The sequence below is a fragment of the Piliocolobus tephrosceles genome, chromosome 2, assembly GCF_002776525.5.
Source record: "Piliocolobus tephrosceles isolate RC106 chromosome 2, ASM277652v3, whole genome shotgun sequence".
NCBI classification, from domain to species: domain Eukaryota; kingdom Metazoa; phylum Chordata; class Mammalia; order Primates; family Cercopithecidae; genus Piliocolobus; species Piliocolobus tephrosceles.
Window position 1 is genome coordinate 156,306,327 of NC_045435.1, and position 17,359 is coordinate 156,323,685.

Sequence of the window (17,359 nt, forward strand, 5' to 3'; positions counted from 1 at the left end):
ACCAGAGGACGGGGGGCTCACATATCCCAATAACCAGAGGACGGGGGATTCACACACCAATGACCAGAGGACGAGGGGCTCACACACCCAATTACCAGAGGACGAGGGCTCACACACCCAATTACCAGAGGATGGGGGACTCACACATCCAACGGCCAGAGGACGGGGGCTCACACATCCAACGGCCAGAGGATGGGGGGCTCACACACCCTGTGGCCAGTTTCTAGTCATGTGCCACATCCAACCTGAGCAGGCAGCAGAGGGGGAGGAGTCCAGAAGGGCTGCCGACAGTCCCGCAGAACACCCATGGACAGCCAGAGCTGTCAGGGAACCCAGGGCACTGTGGAGACAGGATGGACAGGGGAGTCTAAATGGGCTAGCTTTGGTCCATCTGGGTACAGTATGGCCTTGCAGAGAGAGACAACAGTCCCTCCCTTACAATCCTTCATTGTTCCTGAGGCCTCACTCTAAGAGAAAGAATCAAGAAAATATACATCTGCAGTAGAGCTGAGCTTCAGAACTGGAAGGAAGCTTAGGTTTACGAGCCCTCTCTATAAATTCCATCCTCGGAATGTTTCTGTTCTGACCTAGTTCAGCCACCTGGATCTGCTGCCTCCAATCAGACCACATTCTGCCTTCACCTTCTAATCCATGGGCATGTCCCTCTGGGTCAAAACTCCCCAGTGGATCCCCACTGCCTGCAGGGAGGTCCTCCAGGGCCTGACCCTAATGACTCCTCTAGGCTCAACCCCTCCTCCCACCACTATTTCCCCACCTGCACCAGAATCCCACCACCCTGAACCACACCCGATTCCCCAGAAGCCCCAAGCCTTTCACTGCCTGGGCACAGCCAGGCCCTCTGCCCTCAATGCCTCCCCTTGTTTGCTGGTGAGTTCCTGCTCACTATGCAAAACCTCCTCCGGAAAGCTTTCCCTGACTCCTCCAAGCACATCACGCCCATAGCCTTGCTTGTGTATGTAATATTAATCCTAATACTGGCTGAGATTTGTTGCCTGCTTATTGTGGGCCGAGTACTGCCTACCTCACACGCCTGAAGGCATATAACTCCAATGCTGCAAAGCCTCTGCCCTTATAGTCCACCCTGGCTGAGCTCCTTAGGGGAAGTAACAGAGCTGTGAAGATGAGGTGCTCTTCCCCTGAGCAGCTTTGGTGGCCCCAGACGAGCAGGCATGGTGAGTCTGTCCCACTTTTTGCCAGCCTGTCTCTGAGCAGGGATGGGGAGCTGGGGAAACCACTGGCCAGGGAGTCAAAGGGTCCTTCCATCTGTGTAAAAGCCTTCACCTGGCAGACCTTCGCTTTCTTTATAAAATGGGATGAGCAGCTCTTCCTGCCAGATCATGAGGATGTGGACCCCACAGTTCACAATATAGAAATGATCAATAATTCTCAAAACTTTGCACCCTACTTCTGCAAGGAGGGAGGAGATGGAGACTGCTGTTACTATTTCATTATCAACGAGCTGAGCGTTTATCATGTGAGCTTTAATCACATGCCATGTATAGATGCACTTGATCTTCCTGGAACCCCAACTAGGTAATGATCACCCTCCCGCACAGGTGAGGAAAATGAGCACAGGTGGTGCCATTGCATACCAACACCATCCATTCAGCAGAGGGGTGGGCTGAGGTGGAAGCCCAGGATGCAGGAGGACCATTACGGTGATGGGGTGGGAGTGGGAGCTGCAGCCGGGTCTCCAAGCCCTCCTTGGTCTGCTGGGGACACCATATACCCCTCTTGGCTCTGCCCTTTCCCTGCCCTCCCAGCTTACCCCTACCACCAGGCTGTGGAAAGGGGTGCCCCTGGGCTAGGAGCACCTGGGATGCGTGACCTGCCTTGTCGTCCTCATCATGGTTCCTCTCTGTGTGGAAGAAACACCTCCTGGAAGCAGAAGTGCAGGACAGCCCCATCCCTGTTGCTTGGCAACCAGAGCCAAGCACATCATCAGGAGAGGGGAGCCAGCGTGCCCCTCCCCCACATTGTGCCCCCAGGGAGAGTCGCACTAAGGTGTAGGTGGGCCAGGAATGCCTCCCAGGAGAGGAGGTGGTAGGTTGGAGAGGATCCTGCATGTGGGACCCAGGGCAGTTCTGGGGGCAACAGTCGGCAGAGCCCCTGATCCCACACCTCACTCCTGCAGCCCCTCTTACCAGCAGCATGCTTGTCTCCAGGCTGGGAGTGTTATTGGCTTGGCCTCATACTCAGAGCTGGCACTGAATTGCAGAACCAGAGTTAGAGCTCCACTGGCCCAAGGGGTCACCCAGCCCTGTAGCCTTGAGGGGATACACAGAAAAAGCCAGAGATGGGCTGGGGCTTATCCAACATATGGCCAGCCAGTGGCAGACCGGGGATAGAATCAGGGTCTCCAGGGCCCTAGTATCTCCAAGCCAGGAGGGAGGATGTGGCCAGGAAAGGGTTACACCAGAGTAGGTGGGAACCAGCCATTTAGTTTAATTGGTTCTTCCCTGGTTAGTAATTAGTTCTCAGCTAGAACCATGGCAGTGGGCTGAGGGCTGACTTGGGGGGGATTTAGCTGCCCCCATAGGTTCTATCAACTCCCTTCAAAGCACCCCAAATAAACAGTTCATTCCATGGAAGAACAGGGTGCCTGCTGTGCAAGACCAGCTCCAGCAGCTCCCACACAGAAACCCTGCTTCCCTCCTCCCTGCTTAGGGCCCCGCAGGTTCCTCTTTAGCAAAGAGCTTGGCACAAACACTCCCCACAAGTCATGCACAGCAGACCTCGTGTCCAGAAGACCTCAGTGTTCTTCTGTCTCCTCCACCCCAGTCCTGGGCCAGAGCCTGCCTTTAAGGCAAGAGGTCCAGCAGTCCACTGTGTTTCTCACAGTGACCTAGGTCTGAATTCTAATTCTGCCACACTCATAGTCCTTCGGCAGGGCCAGCTCTCTCTGAGCCTCTGCCTCCTGACCCACAAAACAGGGATGATCATCTCATATCCATCACAGGGTGGCTGGGAAGATAAAAAGTGTCCTGTGTGGAGCCTCTGGCATAGAGGATGTTCAATAAATGCCACGTGAGTGAACTCACGTGAGGAAGGACACAGGCTGCCATTCTTTTTATGCATTTCCTGGAAGTAACCTTTGCTTTGAAAGCTCCATTCTGCCCTCAGGGGTGAGGTATCATCTGCCTCCTCAGGACTTGGGCCTGTCCCTTAGGTATGTCAGCCCCTTGGGACAGGTGATGGCTGGCCCAGAGCATGTGATCTGGTCACCTGGGCTCCCTCTGGCCTTGTTACCAAGAGATCAGAGTAAGTTTTTCTACTAAAAATAAACCACTTTATTAAAATGCTAAGTTACGTATATCAGTCAATATTTTTAAAAAAGATCTTACTTTGTTTAGGGCAAAAGTTACGAAAATAATGAAAACAATTTTGAAATCTCAAGCCCCAAGATATGGTAAAGAACATCCTAGGAGTCCTTAGGAGTTGTGAGTCTTCATATTTTCCTTCCCTTGTTCTAGGAAACAAAGACTGGCCTGCCATTCCAAGTTCCCAGGGGCTTCCAGTCCCCAGGCCCTGCTTGGAGCCCCATTTCCTGGCAGCCTCTCTTTCCGCCCTAACAAAAGCTGTCCATCTCAGGGCGTGTCTGGTACTTCTCCCTGGCAACCTCAACCAGAGCTCCCCCGGCTTCTCTTCCCTGTGGTGAGAAATGGAAAAGGATGGCAGATGCAGAGAAAATGCCCAGCAGCTTTCCCAGTGGTCCACCCCGAATGTTTACGAATTCTGCTGTTCTACCTAGCCTTCTCTTACCTTCCCCAGTGGTTCTGTCCAATAATTTCCCAAAATTATCCACACTGAAACCAGACAGCCCTACACATTCAATGGCGAATGCATTTGGCAACAATGGACAACATGGGTGGGGAGGACAGAGGAAATCTGCAGCCTGGATGGGATACAAATGTTACTACCCTTGGGCCTGCCCCCGGTGAGTTTGCAATGTCGGGGCAACACCTATAAAGATAAATATTCGGCCGGGCGCGGTGGCTCAAGCCTATAATCCCAGCACTTTGGGAGGCCGAGACGGGCGGATCACAAGGTCAGGGGATTGAGACCATCCTGGCTAACATGGTGAAACCCTGTCTCTACTAAAAAAAAAAAAAAAAATACAAAAAACTAGCCTGGCGAGGTGGCAGGCGCCTGTAGTCCCAGCTACTAGGGAGGCTGAGGCAGGAGAAGGGCGTAAACCCGGAAGGCGGAGCTTGCAGTGAGCTCAGATCCGGCCACTGCACTCCACCCTGGGTGACAGAGCGAGACTCCGTCTCAAAAAAAAAAAAAAAAAAAAAAAAAGATAAATATTCGTAGACTGATTTTAGGGATAGAATCAGGAACAAAAGGGCAATAAGGTTGTTTTGTTTTTTATATATATATATATATGTATGTATATGTGTATATATATATTTATTTTGAGATGGAGTTTTGCTCTGTTGCCCAGGGTGGACTGCAGTGGTGCCATCTAGGCTCACTGAAACCTCCGCCTCCCAGGGTCAAGCGATTCTCCTGCCTCAGCCTCTCAAGTAGCTGGTATTGTAGGCATGCACCACCATGCCCGGCTAATGTTTGTATTTCTTAGTAGAGACAGGATTTCACCATGTTGGCCAGGCTGGTCTGGAACTCCTGACCTCAAGTGAGCTGCCCACCTTGTCACCTCAGTCTCCCAAAGTGCTGGGATTACAGGCGTGAGCCACCGCGCCCAGCCTTATTTTGTTATAATTTAATGTGATTCATTATAATCTGGGGGCTGCAAATGATAATGATAATCAGATCATGCAAAAGACAGTAATTATTATTACATCTACGCAGCCAGAACACATTCTAAGTTTCTCTCTTTGATGGTAAGTTGTCTTGCTATGCATCATCAAATTAAAGGCGTCACCTTCCTCTTCTACCAAGTCCAGGTTAATTCTCATCCTGGTGTCTGTCTGACTCTCTACTCACACACATCTCTTTAAACAAATAAAAAAGCGAAGGTTCTGGGTCTATACCCAACATCCACAACGGTGCCCCTTCTTATGCCAGCCACTGAGGAAAGGAGAAACATTGGAAGGAGAGAAATCAAGAGAAGGAAGCTAAGGATCAGGGCAACAGGGTGATTTCTTCCAGATCTCAAAGTGAGCTCTGGCAAGCTGAGGTCTAGTGTGTCCCTTTCCACCTCTGGTGGTCTGGTTGTTCTCATGCATTTTTTCAGACACTAGGAATGAGGAAGTTCCCCCAAGAACTCCAGGTTTTTTGAGATGAACTGTGAGTTGGGCATGACCAAGGTTAAATGATCCAGCTGGGCGCTGTGGCTCACACCTGTAAACCCAGCACTCTGGGAGGCTGAGGTGGGCAGATCACTTGAGGTCAAAAGTTCGAGACCAGCCTGGCCAACATAGTGAAACCCCATCTCTACTAAAAATTCAAAAATTAGCCGGGCGTATTGGCGTGGGTCTGTATCCCAGCTACTTGGGAGGCTGAGGCACAAGAATCGCTTGAACCCAGGAGGTAGAGGTTGCAGCAAGCCGAGACTGTACCACTGCACTCCAGCCTGGCCCAAAAACAAAACCCCAATCAAAAAAAAAAAAAAAAAAAAAAAGTTAAATGATTCAATCCTTCAGAAAAGATTCTTAGATATTGCTGGTTAAAAAAATCTGGCTTGAAAAGCAGCAGGTGTCAGGAATGTGAAATAGGAATCCTATTTCAAAGCCACCTCAACTTCCTTCACTTTTAATCTACTGATGGGCCATCAGCAAATCTCACACAGCAAGCATAATCTCATCATTTTCAAATCAAGAGATTTAATAAGCACAAACCACCTGCAGGTGGGGAGGGGTGAAATGATGACTAAGACATAGTCCTCAGAAGACGCTTAAAATTCAATTACGGTTTTTGTACCTGAAAAAGTTAACATTTTAAAATCCTTAGCTAACAGAGACAACAGAAGATAGGTCATGGTGAAGCATATGATTGTATTTAAGAAATGTTCAGAGAAAAACAAAGCTATGCCACGATGTGTGGCCAGGCCAGCTGGTAGCCCAGGGGAGCAGAAGTGGAAGTGAGCACCTGAGAGCGGGTAAGTCTGGAAATTGCTGGGAGGAGGAAACTTGCTAGGAGGGGCTGCTGGCACATCTACCAGGCCGACGAAGGGCTCCCTGCAGGAGGGCAGGTGTTCCATGGTGTGGCCAGTGGGAGGGCAGGAGTCAGGATGGGTCAGGCTGTGGGCAGAGGAGTAAGCCTTCCAGGCAGTGGGGGCCACTGAATGATCATCAACCCTTAACCACAGAGGAATGGGCTGAAAGTGAAGGGACAGCCCCTACTCGGTACCAGCAAGCCAGATACCTGAGAGTCACCTTTGTCCTCCTGAACCTCCACCTCATGTACATCCTACAAAGCAGAAAAGAACAGGCAAGGCCCTCAGGGTAGGATGGGCTCGTTCCAAGACCTACTTTCTACACACAGCCCAAAGACGAAGTAGTAGCAGCCTACTGCCTATAGAAGCATCCCTTGCTAGCCTACGGAAGCTGTCTCTGACATCAGCCCCCAGAGGCGGGTCAGGTGCCCCTGCTCTAGGCCCCAGTAGCAGCTGTTCTTCTCTCATCATGACTCTCATAGACCTTTACTATAATTATATCCACAAATGTCTGTGTTCCCAGCAGACTAGAAGTTCCAGGAGGGCAGGAATACGCTCAAAGAATAAATAAATAAACAGATAACGGAGGGAGGACAGAAGAGAGAAGGAGCAGGAGGGAAAGATACATGAACAAATGACTAAACAATAGAACAACAAAAAGGCAGCTGCCTGCAGGGTCGCTTCATTGCACAGCTCCAAGGAATGCTATTCACATTATGCTCAACATAGACAGCACCTCCAGCAGCACAATGCCAGGGGCAGGGCAGGCAGGTGGCTGGTCAGAGTGAGAAACTGGCCTGCTGGCCTCAGCTAGCAAAGCAGACAGAGCTTTTGCATCTCCATCCAATCTTTCTGCTTTCGCTGGAAGAGTCTTGGGGAAGGGGAGGTCAGAAGACAGTGCATAGCAGACACATCCCTGACCCTCCCTTCCCACAACACACACACTGAGATGTACCGAGTGAGGCCTAAAAGCCAACAGAATGCCATTAGAGCTTAGGAGGAAGATGTAGGTCCCACAGGCGCACTCTCCTTCCTCAGACACCTGCTCCTTCTTGTCTTCTCGGACGCCATCAAATGCCCCAGTTGGGACTGATGTATGTCACCCCCCATGTCTCCTACCACTGCCATCAGCAAAAGGGCATATCCAGTGGCCCAGAGAACCATTTGGCACCAGTGGGACTGCACAGCCTCCCTGCCACAAGGAAATCTCTCCCCCTGGATCCAGAGCACCCTTCCCACAATCCCAGCCTATATTCCACGGGCCAGGGGGACAGCTGCCAGGAGGGGGGCTCTCTCACTGGCTTGAGGTATTTCCTCCAGAGTGGCTTCTCAAGGGCCTCCCATTTAAACCAGTTCCCTGGTATCTTTAAAGACCTGATGTCCACCCGGGATTATCTGGCCCAGAGTGTGCTCCACACCCTGGTCCGTGCACATCACTCTTCTTGGAAATCCATTGCTGTTGCCCACCAGCCTAGAGAAAAGCCACCATTATGCTAGGCACAGGAAATAAGATAAAGCCACATCCCTCCAGCTCCTTCCCCTGGCCCATCTCCAGGGGACTCGGCTCATATCGGCAAGCCCATGCTGCTCTGAAAGACTCCACTGAGCTCAGTGGGCCCAAGTCCCCCATGTACAAGGTAAAGGACCTCCGAGGTCATATAAAAAGAGCCAGGGCCAGCAAGAGGGCCAGCCCTCAGGAGGCTCTCTCCACTGCATAGGCTGCAGAGAATGCTGGCACAAATGACCAACAGATGCAAAACTGTGCAGGCAAGGTAGAAGAAGCGGCTGTGGAGGTGACTCCCCATCCCATAAGGCTTAGAGATGCACATGTCCCCTACCTAACTCAAAAGCTCTGTAAAACCTAAAACAACCCACTAACGATGCAACAAAGTGGAACAGGCTTTTCAGGGCCTTGGGACTCCCTGACAGAAGGCACCAGGGTGGCCACTAGCCCATCTCACTGACAGCAGTGACTCTCTAATGACCATGTTCCAAGGGCCCATAACCCTGCTTCTGACCAACTACTCATTCCTACCAGTCACAGGCCCCAGCTATAAGCCTGGCCGTACAGAAGCAACCCTCACTCCCTCTTGGGGAGGCTCGCCAGTTGTTGGCTTCCCCAATTCAAGGTCATCTTACTTCACAATGACACACTAGTGAAAAATATTGGACTGGAAACGAGAGGTGAGGCTCCAGCCCAGAAGTATTAGCAACTCACAATGGGACTCTGGGACTCTGGGCAAGGCCTCCCTGTTCCCTGGGGCTCAGACTTCCCATTTGAACATGTGGGAGAGGTGGTGGGTTCATTTTTTAGACTTCAGCTATCATTTCCGTGGTTCTGGGAGCAAAGGGGGTCTGTGGAGCCCAGCAGGGGTCTCTGTTCCTCAGGAATTCTGAGGGATCCCAGATGTTCCCTCAAACTCACCAGAGACACTTTATTCACCAAACTCCTAGTCCTTTCTAAAGCTTTTGCAGACTTAGAATAAACAAATGTTTGTTGAGAACCTACCAGGGTCCAGGCACTTTGAGAGGCACTAAGGAAACATGAAGAAGTAAGAGAATTGTCTTCAAGCAACCATTTTTCAGAGACAGAAAGTGAGTCACAGAGAGGCCTCAAATTTTACTAAAGGCAACACAGCTAAGAATTTCAACTCCCAGGCTGCCTGATCCCCGCAGGTTATCTCCCAGGGCTCCAGGCCCAGTGAGACTAGCACTGGGATGTGAATACCACCAAAATCCCTTCCAGACACAGGGAATGGTCAGCTCCATGAAACTGGGATCTACTAAAACAGGCAATCAGAATCCAAGGCAAATGTTGGCTGGCTGAGAGGATCTTCTGAAACTACCCAGCCTGGCCCCCAAACCCATCTCCATATTGGGCCTGGACACTACCTTCTAACGTCCTTCCCTGAACCATCCATCTCAGGCAATGAGCATCAGCAGACAGGGGCCAGTCACATGACCTCCATAACTCTCATGTACACACAGCACAGTAGCACTGTTCGTGGCCCACCCAGTCCTCCCACAGTTGCCTTTCTTTTGGACCCCCTTGTCAGAGAGGGTCTGCAGAGCCAGAGCTGGGGTCCTGCCCGACAAGGACAGCCTTCTGGGGTCCTGCCCGGCAAGGATAGCCTTCTCCCAGAGCAGAGCTGACCAGAGCTCAGTTTGTCTCCCTGCAGCCCCATTCGAGAGGCCTCTGGAAGGATGCTCCGAAAGCCACTCCTTCCTACAGGTGGCAGAGGGGTCCCTGCTCTTCAATCTGGGCTTCCCGCCTCGGGACCAAGCTGGTTTTCAGAGATGTTTTCCTGGGGAGGGAGCCAGGCAGCGGAGAAGCAGTCTTCCCCTCCCCCAGCTCTGGCCGGCTGCCACGGTGACCTCCCCTCCCCCAAGAAGGGCGGTGAGCTGGGAGGTGGGGGTGGGAAGAATCCACCGATGCTCTCAGGAGGAGTGCTGGGAAGCAAGGCAGGGCGTGTCGCCTGGGCCTTTCTCTGCCCAGAGCCAGACTTCACAGCCTCTTGGTGTGAGGTGCCCCTGTATCATTCCCCAAATCGCCTCGAGTTGGGGTAGCCTTCACTGTCATTGCCCAGACCCCTGAGCAGCAAGGAGGCTAACGAGCGCCGGCGAAGGGCACCGGGTCTAGAACCTTCTGTGCCCAGTCGGACGTGAGACAGGGGAGGCAGGCGCCCCGTTCCCTCATGGCCTGCACTCGCTCTTTCGAGCAGAGACAGGTGCCGGTCTTTTCTCCCCAGGTGGCTATTTGTCCCAGCGCCTGGACGTGCCCTTTAGCATGGTTACCGGCAGGGTCCGCAGGGAACCCCCCCTCCAGTGCAGCGGAGTGGGGCTCGGCCAGACCCCAGTTTCGCTTCGTTCTCCAAGGGGGGCGCCCGTCGCTCTCCCCACCCCCGGCAGCACCCAGCCACCTGCGCGGTCGCCCGCAGCCGGTGCCGCAGTGTGAGCTAGCCAGCGAGCCCGGGTCCTTCACGCCCTGGTCCGCGCGGCGAAGCCAGCCGCCGCCCTCCGAGCCCCCTGCGGCGCCGCACCTGCACCCGCACCCCGGGCCCCCCACCCAGAGCCCACCCTCACCTCCACCCCGGGCGCCAGCACCTCCTCCGTCCTCACCCTTGGCCCCTCCCCAGTCCGACCCCGCCCGAGCCGGCTCCGACCTCCCCATCCCTGTCCCTCTCCTCTATCCTGGCACGGAGGGGCCTTTCCGAGCCGCGGCCGGTGGTCCCAATGGGGTAGGCGCTTGGGCGGCGGGGGTCGACTCGGCGACAAGCCAAGAGATTAAACCGGGTACTTACCGCTCTGCTCCCCCAGGAACACCAACTTGAATTTTCTCAGTGGATTCCCAAAATCTCCCCCTGCGGACATGGTGCTGGCAGCCGGGGCCGGGAGAGGAGGAGGAAAAAGCGAAGGAGCAGGGAGGGGAGAGGAGGAGGGCGAGGGGAGGCGGCCGGCGGTGCGGGAGCCGGAGGGGGAAGGGCTGGCTGCGCGCGTCCCTGACTCCCCAGCTGCGTCCCGGCCCCGGCCTGCGGCTGCGTGTCCGGCGGCGGAGGAGGAGGAGGAGGAGAGGGAGGAGTAGGCGGAGGAAGGCTGGGGCTGGGTTGCTGCGGGCGGCACTGGCTGCGGTGCGAGGGGCGCGCTCTTTACGCCCGAGGCGCGGCGCTGGGAGAGAGGCGCGGGCGGAGCGGGGCGCAGGGACGGCGCGCAGGGCGGAGGAGCGCTCTCTAGAGCCGCGCCAGTCGGCCCCCTCCCGCCTCCCTCCTCCGCCGGCGCCTGCGCTCTGCGCGCTCCCCAACCTCTGATGTCATGCGGGGCCCGCGGCGCTGCGGGGCTGGGGGACGTGCGCCCGCCCACCCGAGCCCGCACCCGGGCAGGAGAGAACCTCCTAGCTGTACCCCTGAGAGGTCCCCGGGTCGGACCGTCTCTCACTGCCCCGCCGCGTCTATCTTCCCCACTCTACCCCTCTTTTGAATCCAGAAAATGACACGAAATTGTCAGGGGACGTTTGTTTCTGGTCTTTTAAACCTAGATGCCAGTCCCTTCCTCCACCTCGCGAGACACCGATGCACAGCGCAGTCGTCCGACAGAGCGGAAAGGAACGAAGGTGGGGGAGAGCCAGGGTGTGGCGAGGCGCTTCAGGGCGGGCAGACCTAGGGAAACCTGGCGTACTTGGCGCAGATGGGGCTCGACTCTTGCCCCGTGTGGCTTCTAGCCCGCCCTCCCCTCTCGAGGCCTAGACCGTTTATTTGGGCTTCCTCTTGTGGGGTCTGTGGGTGCCCCCGCAGACCTGGCCAGTGAGAGAGGAGCTGCCAATATAGGGCGCGCCTACCTCAAACCAGCTGCTCATTTGGATCATTTTATGCTAAATCATAACCTGCCCCATGGGAGAGAAGGAACGATAACACTCTGAATGCCAGTGCCACTATCTCCAGGACAGTACAGTGCCCTGCGTTTCTTGATCCTGGGGTCGCCAGGCTGTCAACGCCACTCCCTACCCTGGCAATTAAGTGTATCTGGACAATGAGCTATCTGAGGACACGTGGGCGACCTCTCCTTGGCCTCTACTCGCTTGGTCCATCGAGGCACGCAGACCAAGCTGTGAGTGGGTGAGAGCAAAGAGCAGAAGCCAAGCGCTAGAAACACTCCCAGGACAGCCCGAGCCTAAGGCATGCTGGTTAATTGAGGTTTAACAAAGCTGCCCCTTACTCTTCTGCCACAGGGCGGTCTTGTTCGTTTATGGCTGTTCAGTGAGCATTTATTTGAGGTAATAATCTGCATGTTGGTGAACACGATGGTGTGTGCACGTATGTGTTATACAAAGAAAGAGGAGTGAGACACAACCTTCACCTCCAGATTTCTCGTGGACACTTGTTACCCACTTTTTGACTGATGGGGCTTGCTTGGGCAAGCCTGTCTCCCTGGTATGCTCACCTCGAATCTCTCTTCTATTTCTTGTTAAAAACCTGACCACAAGTTCCATAAAAGCAGTCATCCCAAGGACATAGCTCAGAGTTTAAGAAATAGTTGTTGAATGTTCGAATGAACATCTAGAACTCAAATCAAAATAACTGTCCTATTCTCATAATCACCTTTAGTTTGGAACCTCAAGGGTTGTAAGTCATCACCTAGAATATCTGCCCCATTGTGGCTGGCACCAGGCTCAGGGTAACCCTCCAGATGCCCACCCACTTCTCTGGGGCTCCTGCTCTCTTAGGAGACCATATCCAGCTTGGGGCTGAAGAAAGCTCTAGAAGGAGAGGAGACTCCCAAGTCACAGCCTTTCCTGTCTCTGTAAATGATCCCTCCAAAGAAGGGCCAGGGAGCTACTGGCCAAGCTACCCAGCCATGCAACACTCCTCCAACCTGCACCTTCTCCTAACATCTGGTGCTGTCTCCCTGTACCTTCTCATCCTGACCTGAGGAGATCATCGGTGGCAAGACAAAGCAGCTGAGGTGTGCCAGAAAAGGCAGCATCTTTTGGGTAAGCCTTGGCAAGTCCTGTACCTCCTCTGATCATCTGGTCCTGCATATGTAAGGTGGTATGGCAGTAGGGGAGGGAGGTTTGGGGCAGGGCCCCTCTGGGCACCTCTAAGCCTCCAAGTCATCCCATATGCTTACCAGGTCCAGCTGGGCTGACTATGACCCAGCTTACCTTGGGGGACTCTGTCATAATCTGCCAGTTCGAATGACAAAAACCCGGCTCCAACTACTGGGCTGGCTTATGTGGCTGGAGCAGATACTGGCATTGTCTCAGAATGCAGTCATCATGCTGTGGAAATGAGAGCCGTAGAGACTCCAAGTTTGCTCTGCTCCAAGTCTCTCTCCTCCAACTATCATTGCTTGTCTCTCTTGATTTTGGGTCTTGTCCTTAACCTGCCCTAGAGCAGACAGGCTTTCTCCAGGTGGAAGATGTTGCCACTGAACCTCAGCTTGGCAACCTCACTAGAAAGAGTTTCTTCCAAATAGCATCTGTGTGTTCCAGTTTTAAAAAATCTGTAAATCTTCCTATTTAGTATGTGCTGTGTATATGTAAGTTACAAAGAAAACCCATCACTATGAGTGCCCATTTACCCTCTACACGGCTGGAGGGCTCAAATATTACAGTACTTTTCAGGTCCCCACGTGTTTTCTTCTCCTTCCTCTTCCCCAGCTTGGAAATCCAGAATCTTGGCTTTTCTTTGAGTTTTATCACATTTGGATATGCCCTTCACAATACTTTGTTTTGTTTTGCATCTTTTGAATCTTATGTAAGGTATCAAACTGTGTATTCTGTCCTGACTTGCATATTTATTAACATGATGTTTCTGAGATCCATTTGGTAATTCATGTAGCAGCAGTTCTTTCATTTTCACTGCCGGTTAGTATTCTACTTATGCCCCAATTTTTAAATGATTTTCAGTAAAATGTGTCATTTACAATTTTTATTATTTTATTTTATTATTGTTATTATTATTTTTGAGATAGAGTCTCGATCTGTCACCAGGCTGGAGTGTAGTGGCACCATCTTGGCTCACTGCAACCTCTGCCTCCCAGGTTCAAGCGATTCACCTGCCTCAGCCTCCCGAGTAGCTGGTACTACAGCCACACACCACCATGTCCAGCTAATTTTTGTATTTTTAGTAGAGCCAAGCTTTCACCATGTTGGCCAGGATGGTCTCCATCTCTTAACCTCATGATCCGCCCACATCAGCCTCCCAAAGTGCTGGGATTATAGGTGTGAGCCACCATGCCTGGCCTTTTTTAAAAATTTTATTTGAAATAATTGTATTTAATAATTTTTATAATCTCACATAGAGATTATAAAAAGCACTACAGGGAGTTTCTATGTATCCTGCACCAAGCTACCCCAGTGATAACATCTTACATAACCGTATTAATTAGTAAAACCGGGAAATTAACATTGGAAAATGCACTCAGTTTTGTTTCTGCTATTAACAAACAATGCTGCTATCAACATTCTTTCCATGTTTCTTGATGCCCCTGTGAAGTTTTTCTGAGATATGTGTCAGCAGGTAAATTGTGGTGTAAAAAGAAGTGTATGTTTAATTTTGTGCAAAACTATTTTTCAAAGATATTCGTCAGATCATATAGCACTACAGCATCATCCATATTTTTCATTTTCTTCAAGATCTTGGTTTTCCTCAGCCTTTTGCTGTTATATATATATATATATTTTTTTTTAAATTAAACGTTTTGAGATCATTGTAGATTCACCAACAGGAAAAAAAAAAAAAAAAAGACAGATCTGTGTATCCTTTATTTAGTTTTCCCCAAGAGTAAGATCTTGCAGAACTATATACCACAATATCATAATCTGGATACTGGCATTAAGACAGTCAAGGTACAGAATATTTCTGTTCTGTGCCTTGACACGCAAAGAGCCCTCATGTTCCCCTTTTATAGCCACGCCCACTTTCCTCCCACCCTCAACCCCTTTCTAACCTTTGGCAACCACTAATCTGTTCTTCATTTCAATAAATGTGTTATTTTGAGAATCTTATATAAGTGGCATTACACAGTATATCACCCTTTGGGAGTGGTTTTTTTCACTCCACATGGCTGGAGCACTCAAATATTACGGTACTTTTGAGGCCCTCAGGTGTTTCTGCCCCTCCCGCTCTCCCCAGCTTGGAAATACAGAACCGTGGCTTTTCTTTGAGTTTTTTTTTTTTTTTTTTTATCACATTTGGATGTGTCCTCCAACAATACTTTTTTGTTTTACATCTTTTGAATTTTATATAATGTCTCAAACTGTATATTCTGTCCTATGACTTGCATTTTTCTTAACATTATGTTCCTGAGGTCCATCTGTTGATTCACATAGCAGCAGTTCTTTCATTTTCCCTGCTGGTTACTATTCCACTGCATGTCCAATTTTTTTCACATAATTCTATGGAGATTCACCCAGGTTATTGTTCGTAGCAGTAGTTAGCTCGCTTTTACGGCTGAATGGCATTCCATAGTATGGATGTACAGTTTTTTAACCACTCACCTGTGGAAAGGCATCTGAATTATTTCCAGTTTGGGGCCATTACAAATAAAGCTGTTATGAACTATCATGTAGAGAATTTTGTGTGAAAGGAAATTTTTATTTCTCCAGGATAAATGCCCAGGAGTGCACTTGCTGGGTCATATGCACGTTTGTTTTTTAAAGGAACTGCCAGACTTTTCCAGAGTGACTCTACCACTTTCTACGCCAGCAATGGACGAGTAATCCAGCCTCTTCTCACCCTCACCAGCATTTGCTATTGTCAATATTTTAAGCCTTTCTGAGAGGAATGTAATAACATCTCACTGTGGTTTTAATCTACATTTCCAATGACTAATGATGTTCAACATCTTTTCATGTGCTTAATTGCCATCTGTGTATCCTCTTAATGAAATGTCTCTTGATGTCTTTTGTCCATTTTTAAATTAGATTGTTTTCTTTACTGTTAAGTTTTGAGAGTTCTTTATGTATTCTAGATACTAGTTCTTTGTCAGATATGTGATTTACAAATATTTTTTCCTACTCTGCTGGAGTGCAGTGGCATAATCATGGCTCCCTGCAACCTCAAACTCCTGGGCTCACATGATCCTCCTGCCTCAGCCTCTTAAGTAGCTATGACTGCAGAGGTGTGCCAGCACACCCAGCTAATTTTTAAATTTTGTTTTTATGAAGGCAGGGTCTTGCTATGTTACCCAGGCTGGTCTTGAACTCCTGGCCTCAAGCAACCCTACCACCTCAGCCTCCCAAAGTGCTGGGATTACAGGCATAAGCCACTACTCTGAGCAATTTAACAAAGTCTCTTTCAAAGCAAAAGTTTTTGAGTTTGATGAAGTCTAATTTATGGTATTTTCTTTTATGAATTGTGCCTTTTGGTGTCATGTCTAAGAACTCTTTACTAAGCCCTAAGTCCCAAAGAAATGTTCCTATGTTTTTTGAAAAAAATTTAAAAATAGTTTTATGTCTTCCGTTTATGTTCATGGTCCATTTTGAGTTAAATTTGTATGTGGTGTAAGACTTAGGCTGGAGGGGTTTTTTGTTGTCTGTTTTCGGGTTTTTGCCCATGGATGTCCAGTTGCTACAGCACCATTTGTTGAAAAGATTCTGTTTTCTCTATTGAATTGCTCTTGCACCTTTGTCAAAAATTTGTTGGTCCTCATTACTGTGGGGTGATGGTGGAAGTCCAACCTCCCCACATGGTCTACGCTGACATTGCAGGTTGGAGGCCTTGGTACTGCCCACTGGAGGCAAAAGTCCTGGCTCCCATCTTGACCTTCTGTGATACCCCCATCCCAGCCAAAGAGTTGGGGCACCTTGATATAGTCTGGTGATGCTAGAAGTCTATATTCATCACTTAGACTTTGCTCACTAGGTAGGTGTGGGGTGGGAACAGCGCAGTTTTTTCTGTGGTGTTTGGCTGGAGTAAAACAAACCCTTCCTGGTCCTTTGACTAGAGAGATCAAACTTTTATTGGGGCTTGATTTGGGCCTGTGCTTATTGATGTGTCTGGGTTGCCACCTTCTTCAGCTCCAGGACTCAAATATATATGAAGGAAAAAGAAAACCCAAAAAGCTCATCACTGCTTCATCCCTTGGGACCCAGGGTCTCTAATTGGTTCTTCCTTCTTTCCTCCACCTTTCAGAGTTTTCTTATATTTGTTTTATTCACAATATCCAGAGTACTCAGTTATATCTAACAGGAGGAATAGAGACAAGTATCCCTACTTCATCTTTCCATGCACACATTTTAATATAAACTTATATTTAAACATAACATACAGGCATAAAAGTCAACAAATCACAAGTGTACAGCTTAATGAATTTCAATAGAATGAACGAACATATCCTTGTAACCACTGCTCCCGTCAAGAAAAAGAATGTTACCCATACCCCAGAAGTCTCCATTATACCCCTCCCAGTCATTACACTGCATTTTCCGCAAAGGAAATAACTCTTCAGATACATCAGCATAGATTGGTTTTGCCCATATTTAAATTTTAGATGAGTTGAGTCAAACAATATGTACTTTCTTTGGAATCTCTTTCGTTCAGTATTGGGTTTGTAAGATTCAGCCATAGTATTGAATGTAGCCAAAATAAGTTCATTTTCACTGCTGCATAGTGTTGTATTGTATGAATACATCACGGTTTATTTGTCCATTCTACTGTGGAAAAATATTTAGGTTGTTTCCAGTGTTTGGTTATTACAAATTTTGCTGTTATGAAAATCTTA

At 49.9% G+C, this 17,359-nt stretch overlaps 1 protein-coding gene across 2 annotated transcripts in view; it reads right to left on the reverse strand.

The window, feature by feature from the left end:
• RAB6B (RAB6B, member RAS oncogene family) overlaps positions 1-10,919 on the reverse strand; it is a 69,120-nt gene extending 58,201 nt beyond the window's left edge. Inside the window, exons 1-2 of one of the 2 annotated variants that reach the window (XM_026454181.1) lie at positions 10,441-10,885; positions 210-340 (exon numbers count right to left, since the gene is read on the reverse strand). In XM_026454181.1, coding sequence (XP_026309966.1) covers positions 210-240 — 31 coding nt within the window. In that variant the 5' untranslated portion in view covers positions 241-340; positions 10,441-10,885. Of the gene's footprint in view, positions 1-209; positions 341-10,440 lie in introns of both variants that reach the window. The other variant, XM_023207454.2, reaches the window with a different exon arrangement.
• Between the last annotated feature and the right edge of the window lie 6,440 nt (positions 10,920-17,359).